Source organism: Cervus canadensis, chromosome 25 (genome assembly GCF_019320065.1).
Source record: "Cervus canadensis isolate Bull #8, Minnesota chromosome 25, ASM1932006v1, whole genome shotgun sequence".
NCBI classification, from domain to species: Eukaryota; Metazoa; Chordata; class Mammalia; order Artiodactyla; family Cervidae; genus Cervus; species Cervus canadensis.
This window is the reverse complement of record NC_057410.1, coordinates 14,464,170-14,486,093: the sequence shown is the minus strand read 5'-3', so window position 1 is coordinate 14,486,093 and position 21,924 is coordinate 14,464,170. Positions and strand designations below refer to the sequence as shown.

General features: G+C 33.1%; 1 protein-coding gene across 1 annotated transcript in view; it reads left to right on the top strand.

Moving 5' to 3' along the window:
• CPNE8 (copine 8) overlaps positions 1-21,058 on the top strand; it is a 260,545-nt gene extending 239,487 nt beyond the window's left edge. The window contains exons 17-20 of the mRNA XM_043446546.1: positions 2,330-2,432; positions 4,660-4,717; positions 9,317-9,390; positions 19,169-21,058. Of these exons, the coding sequence (XP_043302481.1) occupies positions 2,330-2,432; positions 4,660-4,717; positions 9,317-9,390; positions 19,169-19,357 (424 nt within the window). The 3' untranslated portion in view covers positions 19,358-21,058. The remainder of the gene's footprint in view (positions 1-2,329; positions 2,433-4,659; positions 4,718-9,316; positions 9,391-19,168) is intronic.
• Positions 21,059-21,924: the final 866 nt, after the last annotated feature.

Genomic DNA, 21,924 nt, shown 5'->3' with positions numbered 1-21,924 from the left:
TGAGTGACCACACCATCATGGTTATCTGGTGATATCACCAGATATCACCAGATAACCATGATGATCTTAAAGGTCATTTCTTGTGTAGTCCTGTGCATTCTTTCCAAATCTTCTTAATCTCTTCTGCTTCTGTTAGGTGATTACTGTTTCTGTCCTTTATCATGCCCATCCTTGAATGAAATATCCCCTTGATATCACCAATTTCCTTGAAGAGATCTCTAGTCTTTCCCATTCTGTTGTTTTCTTCTATTTCTCTGCACTGTTCATGTAAGAAGGCTTTCTTATCTCTCCTTGCTATTCTCTGGAACTCTGCATTCGGTTGGGTATCTTTCCCTTTCTCACTTGCCTTTTGCTTCTCTTCTTCTCTCAGCTATTTGTAAAGAAAGCCTCCTCAGACAACCACTTTGCCTTCTTGCATTTCTTTTTCTTTTCAGTGCTTTTGGTCACCACCTCCTGCACAATGTTATGAACCTCCGTCCATAGTTTCTCAGGCATTCTCTCTACCAGATCTAATCCTTTGTATCTATTTGTTACCTCTACCGTATAATCATAAGGGATTTGAGTTAGGTCATTCCTGAATGGCCTAGTGGTTTTCCCTACTTTCTTCAATTTAAGCCTGAGTTTTGCAGTAAGGAGTTTGTGATCTGAGCCACAGTCAGCTCCCATTCTTGTTTTTGCTACTGTATAGAGCTTCCTCCTGTTAGTCACATGAAATACAAACCTTATGTTTTTGAGGAATAGTCAGTAAAAAATGCTTTTTAAAAATAATGAGTACTTAAATATTTTTTTTAATTAACTCCTGAGGGACATTATCCTACTGCTTAAGAAAAAAAAATTTTAATGTAAAATAGGAGAGTAGGTTCATACTTTGGATTTTCCATTGCTTATGTTACTATCACATTAATACAAATGTCTTAGTGCCAGGATCAGTTGTTCAACATTGTGGGAGCATTTTTGATTATATGTTGTAGAACTGGTTCAATAGTGTATGAAGCTGTCACTTAGACTGTATTCTCTTCATAAGTCTATAAAATTACCATATATTTTATTAACAGATGTGTAATTATTAGTTTCTCTTGTCTGTGGCAAAGTTGTAATATTTCTTCTTCATATAGTTATTAATTCTGCTTTACAAGAAATAAATTTTTCCCTGATATATTAGGCCATTGGTTTGTCCACAACGTATTCAAGCTTTATTATTATAGGATCCATCAGGTACTGATTTTCATTGATAATCAATATATATTTTCTTGAGATAATTTTTCTGTGATTTACTTGATAACTTTTTATAAACTGTCCTCTATGAGCACCATAATGCTTCCTCATTACTAGATATGACCATTATACTAGTTATGTCACAAAACATATTCTATTGAGAATATCATCAAGATACTCAGAATGGTAGAACACAATGGAAAAAAGGAGAGAAAATATGGTAATGAAATTCTCCTCTATATTTCTACTATTATTTGGTGAAAATTCTGCAGTAGAGTACAGAAGATAAGTACTAAAATATGTTCTCATTACATGCCTAATTTTTGTCTTTGTTTTTTATATTTTCCTTCTCATTTTTTACCAATTTAACATGCATTAAAGACCTAGAACTATATCTTTGTCAAAAAGTATATAGTCTTTGTCTTCCATTGCATTTTTTTAACTAAGATGAAACTCACATGACATAAAGCCAACCATTTTAAAGTTTACAGTTCAATGACATTCAGCATTTTCACAATGTTATGCAATCATCACTGCTATCTAGTTCCAAAACAAGAATAATAGTCATTTATAGAATTTAACATATGTAAAAATCTACCAGTGTATAATAGTATAAATATTTACTACCATACATGAAATTTCCTTATTAACAATAGAAAGTTGTATTATCTTGATTTTAAAAATAAGAAAATAAAGTTTAGATAGCTTATGTAATTTATGCAGAAGATAATACACAGTATGTGTTGCTTAGACAAGATGTCTATTTCCAAAAGCCGTAGCCATCCCTCTGTGATAACATACCTTCCAGCTCACCTTTTATTAGTGAATGAATTTCTGAGGCTGCCCGGCATTTCTCTGTGCCAGCATGCAGTATGCTGTTATTCTAGTCTAATATCTTGTCTGCTGTTATTCTAGCAGCATGCTGTTATTCTACTGTGCTGTTTCAGAGAAAAAAATTGTATATTTGAGAATTTGCACAATATAGGCTAAGAAATGTTTAAATATTTTCTTGAGATTAACAGATGTGTTGACTATTCCTAATTATATTTAGCAGCTATCATGTGAGAGGAACTGTTTTATTTTGGGTATTGTTTACCTTTTATTTGCCTTTCAGATATGCTGCTTCCGTAAAGGATGGCTCCCAATATTTTGTGCTCCTGATTGTGACAGATGGTGTTATCTCAGATATGGCTCAAACTAAGGAGTCCATAGTTAACGTAAGTAGGAGTCATTCTGTCTTGGGCTGGCTAAATGAAAGCATGGTGCTACTTAGGTTAACTAACTGAAGTCTTCTTAGTTGACTTAACAGTGATATAAAATGCCCATGCCTTTGCAGCCAGTGCATTATCTAGACAGCTCACACATATTTGCACCATTCATCCACGAGGACAAAGCTAAGAAGTGTGAATAATTGTGTTTTAACAAAATTATTTCAAAAAATTTAAAATAAAAATAAATAACATCAACTTCATGTGCATGAGTGTGTTTGTTAGTTTAATGTATATAGTCTTACAATTTATACAGAATATTTCTTAATATTTGCATTTCAGTTACAGGAAAACTGTGCTAATTTCTATGTTTATAGAACTGGATGGGGACTAGTTTCTAATTATATGCTACATTTATGATTAATTGATTGTCTTCTTTATTAGACTATAGTCTATAAAATCTATATTTACTAGATTGCAATCTATAAAATTATATCTGGTTTTACTTACCTTTCTATATTCAGGTTGAGCAGTATTTGACACAAAGTAGACATTAGTAAAAATGGCTGTGTGAAAGATTAGTTATCATATTTCATAATTATTAATGGCATATTAATGACATAATTATTAATAGCATATAATTAGCTGTTTGTGTGAGAAAAACTAGTTACATGTTGGAAAAAATCAAATATTTATAGACATATACTCAGCAAAACCAAACACAAAATGAAAGAGAGGTAAAAGCTTGCACATTATGTGGCACACTCTCTTGCATAGTCTGTGGGAGCCTGGATGGAAGGGAGGTCTGGGAAAGAATGGATATATGTGTATGTATGGCTGAGTCCCTTCACTGTTCAGCTGAAACTAGCCCATTGTTAATTGGCTATATTGGGCTTCCCTGGTGGCTCAGATGGTAAAAAATCTACCCACAATGCAAGAGATCTTGGTTTGATCCCTGGGTCAGGAAGATCCTCTGGAGAAGAGAATGGCAGTCCACTCCAGTATTCTTGCCTGGAGAATCCCATGGACAGAAGAACTGGCGGTCTACAGTCCATGGGGTCGCAAAGAGTAAGAAATGACTGAGCAACGAACACTTTCACTTTCACTTCTATACAAAATAAAAAGTTAAAAAAAAAAACTTGAAAGGTGTTTCTCCAAAGAAGATACACAAATGATCAACAAGCTAAAACATCCTTAATATCACTAATATTTGGAAAATGCAAACCCAAACCACAATTAGATATCACTTCACACGTGTTATGGTGGCCAATATTAAAATTAAAAAAAAAAAAAACCTTAAAAAATAAACTAATCGGACATGTACTGAAAAACAGTTATTCATATTTCAATGACCTGATGATGTGGTTGCTATATTGTTCCACCTTTCTGTTGGTGAAGCCATAGTCTTATCATAAAAGTATTTAATCATACTAATAATAACTTTCTATAATTATCATTTGTAGTCACACATTTACTATAAAAATTGCTTTTCCTAACCATAACTATAAATGAGATAAGAGTACTACTTTTTCTTCCCAAGTGACCCTATTGGTAAAGAACCTGCATACCAATGCAAGAGTGGCATGGGGGGATCCCTAAGTTGGGAAGATCCCCTGGAGGAGGGCACTGGCAACCCACTCCAGTATTCTTGCCTGGAGAATCCCACGGACAGAGGAGGAGGCAGGCTACCGTCCATAGGGTTGCACAGAGTCAAACACAACTAAAGCGACTTAGCACGCATGCACACGCTACTTTTTCACAAATACGGTATCTTTTTTCACCTTTCAGTAACAAAAAGATCTTCAAATAGAGAGAGAAAATGAAAAAAGAGACTAAAGATACCCACAGTCAGCTTAGGAAGATTTTGTCTGAGAATAGCAAGTGTAAGCAAATGCTCAGTACATTTTTTAAAAAAATATTATCCAAGACTGGTCACTCCTGAAGAAAATCCAAGTGAATTAGCATCTGTACAGAGTTCAGAAAGGATAAGAGTGGAGTCAAGTATATTATTCTGTGTTAATATTAAATATGTCCAAAAGAATTTTAGTGAACTTCTGTGAAAAAGTGTCAGAAAACTTTAGAATTATTCTGTGTTAATATTAAAAGTGTCCAAAAGAATTTTAATGAACTTCTGTGAAAAAGTGTCAATACTTAGGATATTATTTTCTTCCTAATTCTTAGTTGTTTTCCTAATTCAGTTTCTTAATCGTGTACAAATTGTGTATTCTCTTTGAAGGCTTCAAAACTTCCAATGTCAATAATTATAGTAGGTGTTGGACCAGCAGAATTTGATGGTGAGTAATAAAATTTCAATAGCATTCATTGGGAATTTATTAACTGTAAGTCATCATGTACTTACATATCTATCACTCCTTTTTTTTGCATATAGGAATATGAGTGTGCATGTGGATTTGTATACTATGTCCATGTACATACATAGGTATCACATAATGGAGTCTATTGAAGTGAGCAAATTAAAAGAATGTCTTCTGAGTAGTTCATTATCTCTCTAGTATAGGTTAATTCAACATGTAGCTTTCTGTTTTATTAAAGATGAATTGTTCCTCAAAATATTTCTTAATATTGAGTGATAAATTGAGTTTTTGTTCCTAAGGCAAAACAGACTGTGGGTTCCCTAAAAACTTTTAAGGGTGAGCACTAAATTAATAAACCACTATGTTGTGAAGCATAATAATGGATTTTCAGACCTTGGCTAGTTGATAGGCATTATCTTTATAAATATGTATGTTCTGTCCTGTGAGAGAGCAAAGTAAAATGAAAGTGGATCTGACCATCTGAAACTTAATAAGACTATATAATTATGCTAAATTCATTTATTGGGTAGTTTTCTGTTTCTGTTGGCTCAAGCCATCTTCAAATGCCAATTAGTGATGGGTGTTCATGTAACTAGTAATCTGGGTAAACTCTAAACTGAGTCTGCTTCTTGTCACCTGACAGATTCCTTTAAGAGAACTCTATGCTAGATAGCAACTGCATAACCACATAATATTCACCTGATTCATGTGATTTTACATTGACAATGAGAGTATTTAGCTTGGAACTTTAGAAATTAGAATGATTTTAAAATATTTGAAACAACTTTTGGTATGTTACAGGTTAATTGAGGCACATAGGTGGCTAATCATAATATGATCATCTCTAAGATGATTCTTGCTTAAACACCAGTGCCTCCTCAATACGGACAGTAAAGATCTGTCAGTCTCAGGTAAAACAACACAGCAGTTATATTGCTGATCTTGGAGATTCTTTCCTTTGATTCCATATTTTGCTGGTCACAGTTTGCATCATGGAAATCTTCCAGTTTCTAAAGCAATATCAGTTTAGCCCTGCCTGCTGTTGCTGCTGCTAATATTTTCTCTGTCTTTGAATATTTACATCTGTTTTCATTGTCCATCAGGCATGAATCTGAGCTACCTCTCTGGAGTCAGGGAAACTAAGACACATCTTTCTTGTTAATACTTTGTGTACTTGATCATCTGCATTGAGCAGTGATAGGCTACAATTCACAAACTTTACCGATTGCTGGGTTAAAGTAATTCATGATTTCCTTTTCAGTTACTAATTTGCTTTCGCCTCTCAAGTATGCACTTTTCGTCGGGTACATCCCAGGCCCCCAGAGTCTTGTGGAAGGCCATTGTTAGGTGTAAGACCCCAGTCACTTGTTCTTCAACCTCCCACACATAATGTGTGAATACAGAGCAACTGACATTTCCTGGAGAACATTTCTGGTCATATATTTCTATTCAAAGCTGCAGGCGCAGCTATTTGGGTACTACCCTCATACAATAGCCACACTTATTTATTTTCTTCAATTCTTTTGTTCCCAATGAATTATTTATCAGAGTTTTGAGATATGAAAATTCATTATTTCCCCCTCTGACTTCTTGAACTAACTTAAAAAAAATATGCAAGAGTTGCTCAAATAGAAATCAAAATGTAAGTTTTATTAATAGTAGTTCAGAATTGGAGAATCTGAGTTACCCTGTGCACAAACTCAGACTTCTTATTTCTTTTCTGCCCCAAAATTAAATGATCTTACCTTTATCTCAAGGCCTCCTCTGGACAGGAGCAGAGCCTTGCCTATTTATCATGCCGCAGGGAGAAATTGCCTTCAATTTGAGGATAGAGTACTCCAAAAAGAGATTCAAGGTCAGTTCCATCTCCCAATCTTAGTTATCCTATGAATCACTCTTCTCATGAGGAAGAGTGAGCGAAGATTATAGACATAGGGAAGTTGCCTTCCCATAGAATTCTGTCCTGGGAATTAAAGTGAAATTTTCCTCTGGCAAGCCTATAAACAGGGAATTAGGGTCCTGAAACACCTGATTTTTGTTTTCACCCTGATGGAAGAAAATTTCTGAGTTACATTCAAGTTGGTACTATCTTATCAGAGGAGCCTTTTTCTAGGCACTTCCAAATCTACCATAAGTTTATATAGTATGTATATAAATTAGTAGGAAAAGATTGAAGTAAAACTTGCATATTTTCTCAGTTAGCTACATAAATTCAACATCTACATGTATTTCAACCAAGAGGTTTACATAGGCAAGAAATACAACATATTGCCATCCATTCTTTGAAAGTAGAGGAAATATAAATTAACTGTTAGATTAATGAGTATTTAAATGTCTTATTTCTGAATTTCAATGAGAATAATTTAAAACTTTCTGTATAATTTTTCCAAGAAGAATTTCTTTATCCTTAAAATGCAGCAAGTCAATATAGTATCCATTTAATTGCCTTGATCCAAGTTTAGGAAAGAAGGGAAAATATAAGGGGTTCTAATATCATTTTGTCTCACAAGGCTAGAAATAAATACAGATCTGTTTCTTATACATCTTTTTTCCAGAGAGGGGATCAGGTGGGGAACTGGAGCTTACAATTTCAGGCTTCTTGAGGACCAGATGATCTGAAAAATTGAAGGGTGAACATTTCCCTTTCACCACTTACATGCCATTTCTTTTCTTCTTGCTCTCAAATGTGTAGTTTCCAATTCTGCTACCTGCAGCCTTTTAACACAAAGGACATACTGAAAAGTGGGTGATATTTTTATAGCATCTCATTCTAATACATTATTGCCTGAATAACTGCTATTTTCTTTAACTGAAATGAAACACTCACAAAGACCAATGGAGATTGTAGAGGACCGTGGAAGGTGAGGCCCAGAACATCATCTAAATTTTGTTTTCTATTTTTGAGTGAGTATAGGGTAATCATTATGAGTTATTAGCAAATTAGATAATATAGGAGAAAATTCTCTGATCGCTGACATGTCACCATCAATGTTCATTTACGTCTCAAAGTAATATGAAAATTTTGAAAACAAACCTAGAAGAAAAAAGAAATTAATTATTGAAAATATTTGAGTATATTGAATTTTCCTATTTAGATCCCTAATAAATAGGAGAGAAAAAATACTTCTTTTGTATTTTGAATAATTTAGTTGCCTTTTTATTGGAAATTTGTATAATTTACTAAATATTGACATATATATCTAAGCAGATTACTGGATGATGGTTCACTATCAGTTATGTGTACTGGCAATGTTTCACCTCAGATATTTATTCCTGAAAATATGTAGAAAAGTAAAACTTAAAAAACATGTTTTTAAAAAAATAAAGCTTAATGATATAAAGAACAGTTTGATGGTTGTCAGAGGCTTGCCAGGGTTGGAGGTATGTGAAATGGGTGAAGGACATCAAAAGGCACAAACTTCTAGTTATAAAATAAGTAAGTCATGGAGATGTAATGTACAGTGTGGTGAGTATAGTTAATATCATGTTGCATATATGAAGGCTGCCGAGAGAATAGACCTTAAAGTTTTTATCAAAAGAAAAAGAATTTGTAATCATGTATGGTCAATTAGACTCATTATGGTGATCATTTCACAGTATACACGAATAGTGAATCATTACATTTTACTGCTAAAAATAATATAATGTTATTTTTCAGTTATACCTCAATTAAAAAAAGTAGGCAAAACAGTAAAATATCTATAACTGAAATGCATTATCCAAGCACTGAAGAAAACAGTGAAAAGGTGAGGACTGTATTCTAGTGTTTTTTAGAGGGCAAAAAGCAGACAATTGCAAATGGCTCTCTGGAGTCTGGTGAATATCATGTGTGTACAAAATGAGTTATTAGTAAGAGAATTATACTTTAAGTACAAATTAGCATTCATCATGTCATTAGTTACTTACAGAATTCTCACCAAAGAACATTAAACTCTGGAAAATGTTCTCAATTGCAGCATAACACTACTGTATACCACAATCCTGTTATATTATACCATTCCCAAATAACAGCTGACCTATGTAATGTCAAAATTATTTTTAACCAATGAAAAAAAATCATACCTCAGAAAAATCATGATTTATCCAGTCACTAAAAGATGCCTTTTTGTTTTAAATTCTATTCACAAAAAGATTACAGACAATATGATTGCATAGTTTGTTGTAATTTCAAAGAGAATAAAGTTCAAATTGCTATTGGAAATTCTATAATGATTAGTACCAAGTTTCTTAAGTTAGAAAAAAAAAAACATTAGAACTGAATGAATCCATCATGTAAGCATGTAGCCCAGATTTGAGAATTTTTAGGATGGGAGATGTACCTAAAGACTTCTACACTGTATAGGCTCTCCTCACTTTTCAAAGCATCACATGAGGTCTTCGCTTGCTTTCTTCATTTGTAACATTGGCATTCAGTTAACTTCTGTGGAAGAAATCACTGCGGAGATGAAAGGATCAGCAAGCTTTCTGCCTTTACACAGTACATATTGTTACTTCATACATCTTGATTTCCTTATTGCCTACATTGTTAGAGTATATGGCTAAAATGCATTGGATAAATTATCCTATTTTATTTTCAAGCAATGGTTGAATTGGATGGAGATGATGTAAGAGTTTCCTCCAGAGGAAAATATGCTGAAAGAGACATTGTGCAGGTAAGAAATTTGATGAAAATTATTTATTTTGTTCATTATGAAAAGTTTATGTCAGTTCTGATTTGAAAACGAGTAGCTTAAATTGAAATCAAATCTCAGGTTCTGTTTAATTTAGGCAGATGATTATGAGATGCATGTTAAGTAACAGGACCTAAAATAAGCACCCAATTACTTTCCCCTGTACTTCATGTTCACCACATATAAAGCAGAATTGTTAATAAGTATCTTTTCTTACATTATTATTAACAGAAAATGTCATTGAGGTCTTTAGTAAAATTAAAATTCAGAAACACAACAGACTTTTAATGATGCTTATTTATTTATTATTTAGTCCTCAATAAAAATTAAAAATATTTTAAGATAGCTGATACATATTCAGCATAACTAAACTTAGTAGAAACAAACCAAAAATGTAAATTTTTTTATTTTTCTCATAGATTATTGCTAGAAAAGTAGAAAAATAGATCTTAGAATTATATATAAATATAAAAATTATATAAAGGGCATGTGTTAATATAGCAATATATAATAACATAATAATTTGTATAACATAATAAAATATAGCATAATAGTAGATTATATGTTTATATATATATATATATATATATATACACACATGATCATAATTCTGTTAGAATCAAGAAAAATAAAGTCTACTATTCTGGGAGGGGATAGAAAGAAAAGAATCAGTTTAACCAAATTTTAACCAATACAGTAAGTTTATGATTGAAGCAACGGAGTTAAATCAATTAAATTTTTGCATACTTTAGAATGTTTATATCTTTTAGGATGTCAGAAACAAAAAAGACTGTGAAGTACACCTTTTAAATAGGAAATGGAAGTCCCCATTGCAATTTAAGCACATGATTTAAAAGTTTTGAAAGTGAAAATAATGGAATTCAATATTATCTCCTAAATAATAACTTATGTATTCACCCATAATATAGTCATGAAGAGAATCTATTTGGAATCTAACAGAATTTGGTTCAAATCCTGGATTGTCCTCTGTGATAACTTGGACGAGCTTTCTAAATTTCAGTGTTCTGGCATTGTTGTAAGGATTTAATCATTAATGTATGTAAAATACATTACTTCAATAACACTCAATAAAATGAAAGAAAAATAATTTTTAAAATTAGAGAGAGAAAATAATATAAAATAATTCATAAATATAATAAAAAAGGTGAATCTTGACAAATACAAATGCATTATTCTTTATCAGTCAGCAAAATTGTTTTAAGATAGAAACATCTGTATAACAATTTTTTAAGGAGACAGTTAAATATGATTTAAATTTTTAACCTAATGTTCTTGGTAGAGTAAAAAGCACACATGAATAATTTGTTTAAAAACATCTGACAAAGGGAACACGGTGATGTGGTCATCTATTTAAAAATCTATTTAAGAACAAAACAGTGTTTTGTTTTTATAATTATACGCTTTATTCACCTTAATCTGGTTAGCATAATTATAGATCCAGGTAATTGCACTTTTTTCTAAAAGTCTCTCCATAATATTTGGTTCACAATTTCCTTAAAATCAAATTACTGCAAGGAAGTATAAATTTGAAGTATAAATGTTTTATGTTGCTCTTTTAATGCATTTTTACAAAGTTAAAAGAGGCAACTTCATCTTTTGTAATATCATCTAAATGACGCTTAAAGGAAATTGGCACTACTGTCTCCCTTAGAAGGTAGCTGCTTCCCGGGTGGCATTAGTGGTAAAGCATCTGCCTGCCAACACAGGAGACACAAGAGATGTAGGTTCGATCCCTGGGTGGGGACGATACCCTGGAGGAGGAAATGGCAACTCCAGTATTCTTGCCTGGAAAATTCCATGGACAGAAGAGCCTGCAGGCTATAGTCCATGGGATTGCAAAGAGTCAGACACAACTGAGCACGCACACACGTTAGAGGGTGGTTAAGACTGCTCATATCACTAAGGGTTCCTTTAGGATGACTAATATGTTACGTTAGTGACAACCAAGTTTTTTAGTTATTTTATTTATGAAACAAAAGTTCCCTTGATCATGAAAGTCTTTCATCTCTAATTGGATTTGCTACATTGGACAGAATATTGAGATAGGACTCAGGTCTATGAAATTATAATGTTGTCATTCTGATCTTGAACAAGTCAATAAATTACCCTTGAGCCTTTCTTTCATTATTTACAGACTCCATCTCCATATATATATATATATATATATATATATATATATATATATAAAATGCATAAATGCATTACAACAGCAATATAACACATTTTTGAAGACTTTATATATATATATATATATATATATATTCTCATTAAAAGTCAGAATCTTGAGACTAATCTATCATCATAACGTGACACTGAGGTCACTAAAGATTCTGAAGACACCTGATGATATATAGCTAAAGACTCAAGGAATTGACTCAAGCTATTCTACCATATAAAGCTGAACTGAAAAAGTCATGAGATGTTACAGATACTGAACAGGATCTTCCCAGAGAATTAGTAGCCTCCTGAATGACAATGGCATCTAGACTTACATGTCTATATTTATTTAAAGATATTTGATGAATCCTTTTCTAATATCATGGAAAAGTTCCTAAATGCTGATTTTCTTTTAAAAATAGTTTGCAGGGTAATCATTTACATATCACATTGTATTCAAGAAGAATTAGCATTTTTCTCTCATCTTAATTAAAATCTCATAACATTGCACAATTACAGGTTTCCTGGTTCTACCATTCACTAAAACATTTTTAAATGAGTTATTTTTAAGAATAGAAATATTCTTGAATATTTATAATATTGAGGTTGCAAAGACACACCAAGAATAATATTGTCAATCTTCCTACCATCAGAAAATATCTAAGTCATCATAATCAATGCTGTAAACACTGGTGGTTAAAATAATGTTGGAAAATAAGATCTATTTAGGCTGTCTTAACTTTTTGCTACTTTCGATTTCTTACACATTGCTAATCAAGTTAACACACTCCAAATGATATCCCAAATTTCTTAAGTGGACAAACAAAAGCCTAACTGTAAATAGTAGAAGGTAGCTGAGTTCCACAGAAAGTTGGGAGTGGTAAGTGGGATTTTTATTATTATGTCAAATATTAAGTGGCATCCAACTTCTCCATTGTTGTCGCTGTTCAGTCACTCAGTCATGTCAGACTTTTTGTGACCCCATGGACTGCAGTACACCAGGCTTCCCTGTTCTTCACTCTCTCCCAGAGACTGCTCAAACTCATGTCCATTAAATGGATGATGCCATCCAACATCTCATCCTCTGTCATTACCTTCTCCTTCTGCATCCTATCTTTCCCAGCATCACGGTCTTTTCCAATGATTGGCTCTTCAATTCAGGTGGCCAATGCATTGGAGCTTTAGCGTAAGTCCTTACAATGAATATTCAGGGTGGATTTCCTTTAAGATTGACTGATTTGATCTCCTTGCTATCCAAGGGACTCAAGAGTCTTTAGCATGACAGTTTGAAAGCATCAGTTCTTCGGCGCTCAGCCTTCTTTATGGTCCAACTTTCACATCCATACATGACTATTGGAAAAACCATAGCTTTGACTATATGGAATTTTGTTAGCAAAGCATGTCTCTGATTTTTTAATATACAGTCTTGGTTCATCATAACTTTTCTTCCAAGGAGCAAGCGTCTTTAAATTTCATGGTTATAGTGATTTTGGAGCCCAAGAAAATAAAATCAGTCACTGTCTCCACTTTTTTTCCCCATCTATTTGCCATGAAGTGATGGGACCAGATGCCATGATCTTAGTTTTCCAAATGTTGAGTTTTAAGCCAGCTTTTTCACTCTCTTTCACCTTCATCAAGAGGCTCTTTTCATTCCTCTTCACTTTCTGCCATAAGGGTGGTGTCATCTGCATATCTGGGGTTATTGATATCTCTCCCAGAAACCTTGATTCCAGCTTGTGATTTATCCAACCTGGCATTCTGTATGATGTACTCTGCACGTAAGTTAAATAAGCAGGGTGACATTATACAACCTTAACGTATTCCTTTCCCAATTTGGAACCAGTCCATTATTCCATATCAAGGTCTAACTGTTGCTTCTTGACCTGCATACAGGTTTCTCAGGAGGCAGACAAGGTGGTCTAGTATTCCCCAAATTTAAGAATTTTCCACAGTGTTTTTGTGATCTACACAGTCAGAGGCTAATAACATAGTCAATGAAGCAGAATTAGATGTGTTTCTGGAATTCCCTTACTTTTTCTATGATCCAACAGATGTTGGCAACTCAATCTTTGGTTCCTCTGTCTTTTTAATATCCAGCTTGTACATCTGGAAATTCTCAGTTCACATGCTGTTTGAAGCCTAGCTTGAAGGATTTTGAGCATTACCTTCCTACTATGTGAAATGAATGCAATTGTGTGGTAGTTGGAACTTTTTCTTTACGTTGCATTGCCCTTCTTTGTGATCAGAACAAAAACTGACCTTTTCCTTTATGTCAAATCTTAAGTGGCATCCATCTTCTTCATATAATAATAATACTTAATCATTTATTAAGTCCTTCATATGCTAGGCAGGCTAAGAGCTATAACGTTACTTCACCTTGACCTTATGAGACAAGTTCTTTGATTACCATATTTTAAAAGAAAAAGTGAAGTTTTATCTCTCTTGTCCATACTCACATAGCTAGTAAGAAGTAGTGAAATGAAAATGTTAGTCGCTCAGTTGTGTCCAACTCTGCGATGCCATTGACTCCAGGCCCCCAGGCTCCTCTGTCCATGGAATTCTCCATGCAGGGATACTGGAGTGGGTAGCCATTCCCTTCGTCAGCAGATCTTCCCAACCCAGAGATCAAACACAGTTCTCTGCATTGTAGGCAAATCTGTTACCATCTGAGCCACCTGGAAAGCCCAGTAAGAAGTAGAGTCACAGTGTTATGTTGAAATTTCTTATTCTAAAATATTAACAAGTATTTTGTATATCTTTGATTCTAAAACCTAAACATAGCATTTAAGAGAAGACATGGCCTGACTCTAATCTTCCTTTTTAGCTATACACAAACACAAACAAACACACATGCCCACTTTGCCCAGGCAAATACAACAATTAATTGTCTTTGCATCACCCATTTCTGTAGTTCTGCTCTTATTTTCTCTTGTCGTTTTACCTGGAATACTCTTCCCCCTCATTGGGCTGATTAAAACCCTGCATTTTGAAATTTCCCAGTGTACACAGCCTTTTACAAAGCTCTCCCCCTGAACACTTGAATAAATTTCCCCATTCTTTCACTTTATTAACATATTACTTTATATCTCCCTCAAAGTACTGGCCACTTTGCCTTTTAATATTTATAAATAAGGACACTGAAGCCCAAGATGGAATGTTAACCAACTTGTGAGAAGTTATTTAGGTCACAAGTCTATAGATCCAAAAAGGCAACAGAGTTCTGATTCCAAAATCTTTTCTGTTATAATGCATCCACTCTCCTAAAAGGCCAAATTATAATTAAGATTAGGAAGATCTATTCCCCTTTTCATATCACTGTAGTGGTAAAGGTATAAGAGATCAATTTGAATTTAATTAATATCTCTGGTACATACAACTATCTGATCTTGGGGTAAGTTAATTAAACTTAAAGTTTTTATTTGCTTCTTTGTAAGTTCATAATATGCTTATAAAAACTAAATAGATACTGTACTAAATCACTCAGCAGAAAGCCTTCCAACTGCCAGTTGCTCAAATAATTAATATCAGTATCAATTATTATTGACAGTATATTAGCATAGTCCAGTGGGAAGGCATTTTTATTTCATTGTTTCCTAGCAGCTGTACCTTGACATATGACATTGTAGTCAGTCTCATGTGTGATTATATTCATTGTCTCAAGATTCACTCTCATATGGCTATAATATAAATAGCATGCAGGATGAGATTCTATTGTTGTTATAAAACTTAAGTGAGTTATTTTCTAAATCAATATATGTAAAGGTTTTCCATTTATTTGTTTACTTGGTTATGCTATGGATTGGCCATTGAATATAATGCAGTATCATTTATCCTGGCTTCATTCAGCTGCTATCCAGCCTATCATTCCCTTAAAAAATATATTTAAATCATATCTTCCATTAAAAGGTGAATAATAACCTTGAAGGCTTAGACATGAAAAGCACTAATGGAGCTCTGCAAAGTAGGAACAAATAAATTGAACAGAACTGCAACTAAAAGCTCATTTGCCCAAACTGATTCAAACTTTTTTCACAAATAGGCAAAGCTAACTGTTAGAGCAACTCTGTAGAACATTTTCCTTATACTGGACGTAAGTATAAAATAAAGATGCAGAGTGTCAAGGATATGATATCTTCCCACTGAATAGAATGCATTTATTGGTATTCTTCGTATGAATGTGATAAATTAGTTCAAAGTAAAAATTGATTTGTTCCTCTAACCTGAACAGTTTAAGGGTCCAAGTTGATTTATGGTCTTAGTCAGTGACCAACATACATTCATAGATGTGTGGGTGTTATTTTGAACAGGCGGTCCCTCGGTACAGTGATCAGAAATAACTGATTAAAGGGGACAATGAACAGAAGGGTCTGATAAGTTGAGTGGAAAATTATTACTGTAGAAGGATATGAACAATAGTCCGAGAAGAAAAGAGTATAATTTTGTCATGAATAGTGTGAGGTTCAACACTGGTAAGAGGTAAAGGAAACAGAGTCACTTGTCATTTTCATGTCTCACTTCAGGAAGTGCTTCTTGACTTACTGAAGAGTTGAGTGTTCCTTTGGAAAAGATGAGATAATTTAGCTTAGTGAATAGAACATTCTCAGACATCTTTTTCTCCGCTCCCAACACACACATGGGATGAGGCATACTCCTGTTGATAATATCACAGGTACTGTTAACTCAGGTACTCTTAACTCAGGGGCAAGGTCCATACTCAAGGGACATATCAGAATCTGTGCCCACATTTAATAAACATAAATTAAATGAGATATGTACCTCCCTGCTTGGTTGAAAATTAAGATTTCTTTCTTACCCATTATTTATTAACATGTGTTAAGGATAAGTAGAACTGTATGTATTGTGAGAACAATGATTTTGAATCTTAGTTTTGACATTCCAGAGTGTCATAACATTGTTAAAAATAAATTTATATTTACTTCAATAAAAATTTAACACATCTTACAGCATTTGCTGGAAAAGTGGAAAAAACAGATGTTTTAAAATAACAAATAGGTCAGGAATTACATTTTTTAGATTATGGTACTAGTACTGGTACCTAAATTTGAAAGAGATAAAAACTTGATAAAAATATATTTCTTGTAAAGTTTGATGTGAGTGTAAACAAAAGACTAGTAAGAAAATAGTCCAATATTTATATTGCATATATAAATGTATAAATTAATGAAGAGCAATAACAATGACTATCATACATGTTATGAGTTTAAAACTGTTTTAAGCACTTATTTGTTGATTTTTAATATAACAACCAGATGAAGAATGTATTATTATTATCTTCCTTTTATAGAAGAGGAAACTGAGTTACAGTAGAAAATAACTTGTCCAAGATCACACAGCTAATAAGCAGCAGGACCAGCCTCTGAACCTGGGAAGTCTAATTTCAGAGTTTATGAGTTGAGAGAATAAACAGATAATTTAGCTTCCACGGTCTAGGAAAAAAGTCAAAACCAAAATAAAAGTAAATATAAGAGCAAAGTTGAGGTAAAGGAAAGACACAGCAGGTAAGGCCTCCCTCTTCCCTAGAGAAGTATCAACTACTTGCCAGAGTGTTGCCATTTCCCTGAAACATAGGGATTAGCTATAGATTGTTCAAAAATTGATCTCCTATAAAATATATATATATATATATATATATGCTTCCCAGGTGGTGCTAGTGGTAAAGAACTTGCCTGCCAGTGTAGGAGACATAAGAGACACGGGTTAGATCCCTAAGTCAAGAAGATGCCCTAGAAGAGGTCGTAGAAATCCACTCCAGTATTCTTGCCTGGAGAATCCCATGGGCAGAGAAGCCTGGTGGGCTACAGTCCATAGGATTGCAAAGGGTCAGACACAACTGAAGTGACTTAGCACGCACACAGGCAACCAAACCATTACTAAATGTTTATTTTTAAAATAATATGCCTTTTAAAATAAGAATGCAATAAACTATAGCAGAAATTAGGTATTTTTTCTCATCAGTCCTTCACTGTGTTCACCTTATAGTGTCAGAGAGAAAATAAATCTAACTTTGTTTGCACCTCTTTGCTTTTTTGTTAAAAATGTCATCTTGTCTAAGTTAGATAATAACTTTACAAACATTCTTATATGCCTGTTTCTTTTCTCCACTGAAGATTATATTCACTCTGTCAGTGTTTTTCTTATCTTTACTTAGCTACCTTTAAGATAAGAGAAAGATTTGTTACCTTCTATCACATTTTTTAAAGTTCTGCTGTTTTCCTCTTGGTATATCATAACAGGGTAAAATTATGATCACATAAGTATGCTTCTGTCTGTAGTATGCCTTATATTAAAAAGAAAGAAGTACTTTTCTGATCTTCCTTAAAAGATACTGCTTTCACCATATAAGTGGTATTACATTTGCTATTTAATTTAACATTTTAACTTGTTTTATCTATCACAAGTATCTGGCTGGTTTAAAGTGTGCTTCCTAATAACAGTTGTTTTCTGAAAGCACATCTTGAGTAACTGCTTAAATCAAAAGTAAATTTCCAAAATAAAGTAGTTATGTATGAGATGAAAGTGTGCTCACTCCGTGATTCTCTTGGGGAAAAAAAAAGATTTAATTTAAACTTCAAAACATTATATTTAAAAGTTGTTCAACCTCCTGAAATGTCTTCACTGTGCCTTTTCTCCAAAACCTAAAATTACTGCATGCCCAAACTATCACGTTACCAGTTCTCAAGCTGCTTTCAAGAATCATCATGTCTCTAAGGGGAAATTGAATTACTGCTCTCAAACAGCACATTGTTTTATTAAGTAACCTTTATAACAGAGAACAAAATCAAGCAATCTATTGTCAGAGGATTTAGTGATACAGATTCTCACATGATTGTTTATATAAAGATAGAGCAATCATTTTTATGTATTGTAAAAATAATGTTGATATTTGATATTTGGTACACATCAATAAGAAGTATACCAAAATCTATGTTGAAGATTTCCAATTGTTTATTGTTTGCCTTTCCAAATAACATATAAAAATCAAGCATATTTCAGGTTCATACTAATGTGAACTATATAAATTTTTTATTCATTGTCCATGTGATTTGATGGTCTGGTAATATAATTTAAAATATTTAACATGTATTCAGGAATCTTTAGCAATGTACACTATTTTTTAACCCTGAATTGAGTGATATTTCTACACTGAAAGCTGAGTTAAGCATGCATTAACTTCATGTGAGAAGCTGAACCCTGAAGAGGATAGTGCTCCATTCAAAGGGAGTCAAGTTAGGTGTAGAACGCGGAACTGTATAATGCATGTAGCAGCATGATGTGGGCAGCAGGACCAGGAGACAAGAGTTATTGTGGGGAAAAAACATAAATAACAATTCCATCTCATTTTAGAAAAATTATAAGAAAGGTGTGGTCACTGTTAGAGCTATTGATAATGAACCAAATCTCTTTAAAATCATAGTAATTATTATGCTTCTTGCCATTACTCCAGTTTCTCTGATTCTCCTACAACCAAATGTTTATATATGTTGGTTTTGTGTCTATTTTTTTATTTATTTAAATAGCATGGTAAGCTCTGCTAAATAACTTACTTTGAACTCTGTTTTAGTTTGTGCCATTCAGAGATTATATTGACAGAAGTGGAAATCACATTCTGAGCATGGCTAGATTAGCTAAAGATGTCCTAGCGGAGATCCCGGAGCAGTTTCTCTCCTACATGAGGGCCAGAGGAATCAAGCCATCACCTGCACCTCCCCCATACACCCCATCTACACATGTGTTACAGACTCAAATATAACTCTGCTCTGAAATGCTAACGTAACTACACTTTGGTTAGAACTGCTGAGTCCATGCTTTTCTCCTGGTGCTCTATAATGAACCAGGGAATAAAATATTCATCTCAGTTTGGTTTCAGCAGAATTGGTTAGTATGCTGTTTTGTATCCAAAATTTATTATCTTCCTAAACCAAAACTGTAAATACATTTGTTGCATGAGCAACAGAAAAATTGTTTATATGCTTGATGCAAAATATGATGTCTTGTATGAATCTTTAAAAGTTTTTGGACAGAAACAGCTAATTTCCAGTGAATTGTTGGGGAAAAGCACAACCTATGTTTTTAACTCAGATGTTGTCTTAGACTGCTATGTGTATAGGAAAGCAGTCTCTCTGTATCAATGTTTACATGTTACTACTTTTTAAATTACAATACTTTTATAACTATTCTTAAGAATACAAGTTTTGAATATTGAATCCTTTGTCTTCTAAATTGCAATAGCTATAATCACAAGAGCAATATCTCTTTGAATGACTGTCTGATCAAATGCAATTGCAAAGAAGGGAAAGTAAAAATAAGTTCACATTCCTCAGTGAGTTGTCTTATGAAGCTGCGTCTGTTTAGTAAAGTTTCTCTATGCTATTTGTCAAGTATGGGAATTTACACTTAACAGATGTGTACCCTGAAAGAACATGAACTTTTTTTTTTTTATCAAGTTTGGGTTCTAAATTTAAACTGCAGTTTGTTTATGTTTTATAATGATAAGTAGAAATAATAAAAAGTCAAGCATTGTGTACTGTAAATGCACAGAATATACTTTGTGTACAAAGTAACATCTTTATATTACAAAACTATGTAGAAAGACTAAAATTCAGAATATTTAACTGTGCAGCAGATGTTTTAAACACTTTTTTTCATTATACCTTGCTTAGATATTATTTTAATTCAAAGGGATACTGACTCTTTTGGTTTGGATTCCTTCCCAAGTTACCACACAGCATGTACAGACGAGAAGTTTTCTGTGAAATTCCCAATTAAATATATACAACTGTGTGACTTAATATTCAACACATTTGTGAAAAAAACCTGCTCCTATGTTCTGATCTGATAGTCCACAATTAAAAATTGTAAAGAGTTTTGCATGTACAATTTTTATGAGGATTACAGTTTTGTGACAAAATGACAGTTGTGTCTAAATTAAAGCATTTCTCTAGAACAAATGGCCTTAAATTCTTAAAGAATTCCTGGAAATGATTGTGAATTTCCTTTAAGTAATAGAAAAGTATGTTTTTTTTCTTTTGTGTCAATAGTGTACCTGCTTTATAATATTTTCCTTACTTATATCCTATTTATTACTTGGTTTATATCTACTATGTGTTGTTCTCTTTGTCCCAAGTTGACTAAGGGTGACTTTTATAAGCATGAAATTATTTTACAAAAAAGAAAAATATATATATATTCACACATATAACAATATCAATGTTATATAATTATGCAATCTTTAATTGTTCATTTTGGAATATAAATTAATATCTTTGAAAGGATAACTGTTTGCTCTCTAAATTTTATGTGTAAATGACATAGAATTTGATGATTTCCTTTACTGGTCCTAAATGTTTATGCCAGCATAGTTTATTACACTGCAATTTTATTATTATTTGCCTTCATTCTTCAGTTCAAAAATAAAAATAAATAAAATCAATATTCTTTCCCTCTTGTAAAACATCAGTTGTTTTTTTTTTTAATTGATCAAAAAAAAATGAAAGATGTGTGCTTCTTTGTCTAAATATTAGTGTACCCAAATCTTCAGGGGGCACAGGGTTAAGAAACAGCCTCAGTTACAAGCTTTATCCTTTGCATGGTTGAGAATAATAGTCAGAAATGTATGTGATATTAGTAACAAATGTAAGAATAGCAAATACCTAGACTTGTCTCTTTGTTGCATAAGTGAAGAAACCAGGACTGAAAGAGTTAGGTGATTTATCTAAAACTCTGTAAAAATAGAATGAGAAAGCCTAGAGATCTCTTCAAGAAAATTAGAGATACCAAGGAAATATTTCATGCAAAGACGGGCAAAATAAAAAATAGAAACAGTATGGACCTAACAGAAGCAGACGATATTAAGAAAATGTGGCAAGAATACACTGAAGAACTACACAAAAATATCTTAATGACCTGAATAACCACTATGGTGTGATCACTCACCTAGAACCAGACATCTTGGAGTGCAGAGTCAATTGGGCCTTCACATCACTACAAACAAAACTAGTGGAGGTGATGGAATTCCAGGTGAGCTATTTCAAATCCTAAAAGATGATGCTGTGAAAGTGCTGCACTCAATATGCCAGCAAATATGGAAAACTCAGCAGTGGCCACAGAACTGGAAAGGTCAGTTTTCATTCCAATCCCAAAGAAAGGCAATGCCAAAGAATGTTCAAACTATTGCACAATTGCACTCATTTCACATGCTAGCAAAGTAATGCTCAAAATTCTCCAAGCTAGACTTCTACAGTATGTGAAATAACAATATTCAAGATGTTGCAGATGTTCAAGCTGGATATAGGAAAGGCAGAGGAACCAGAGATCAAA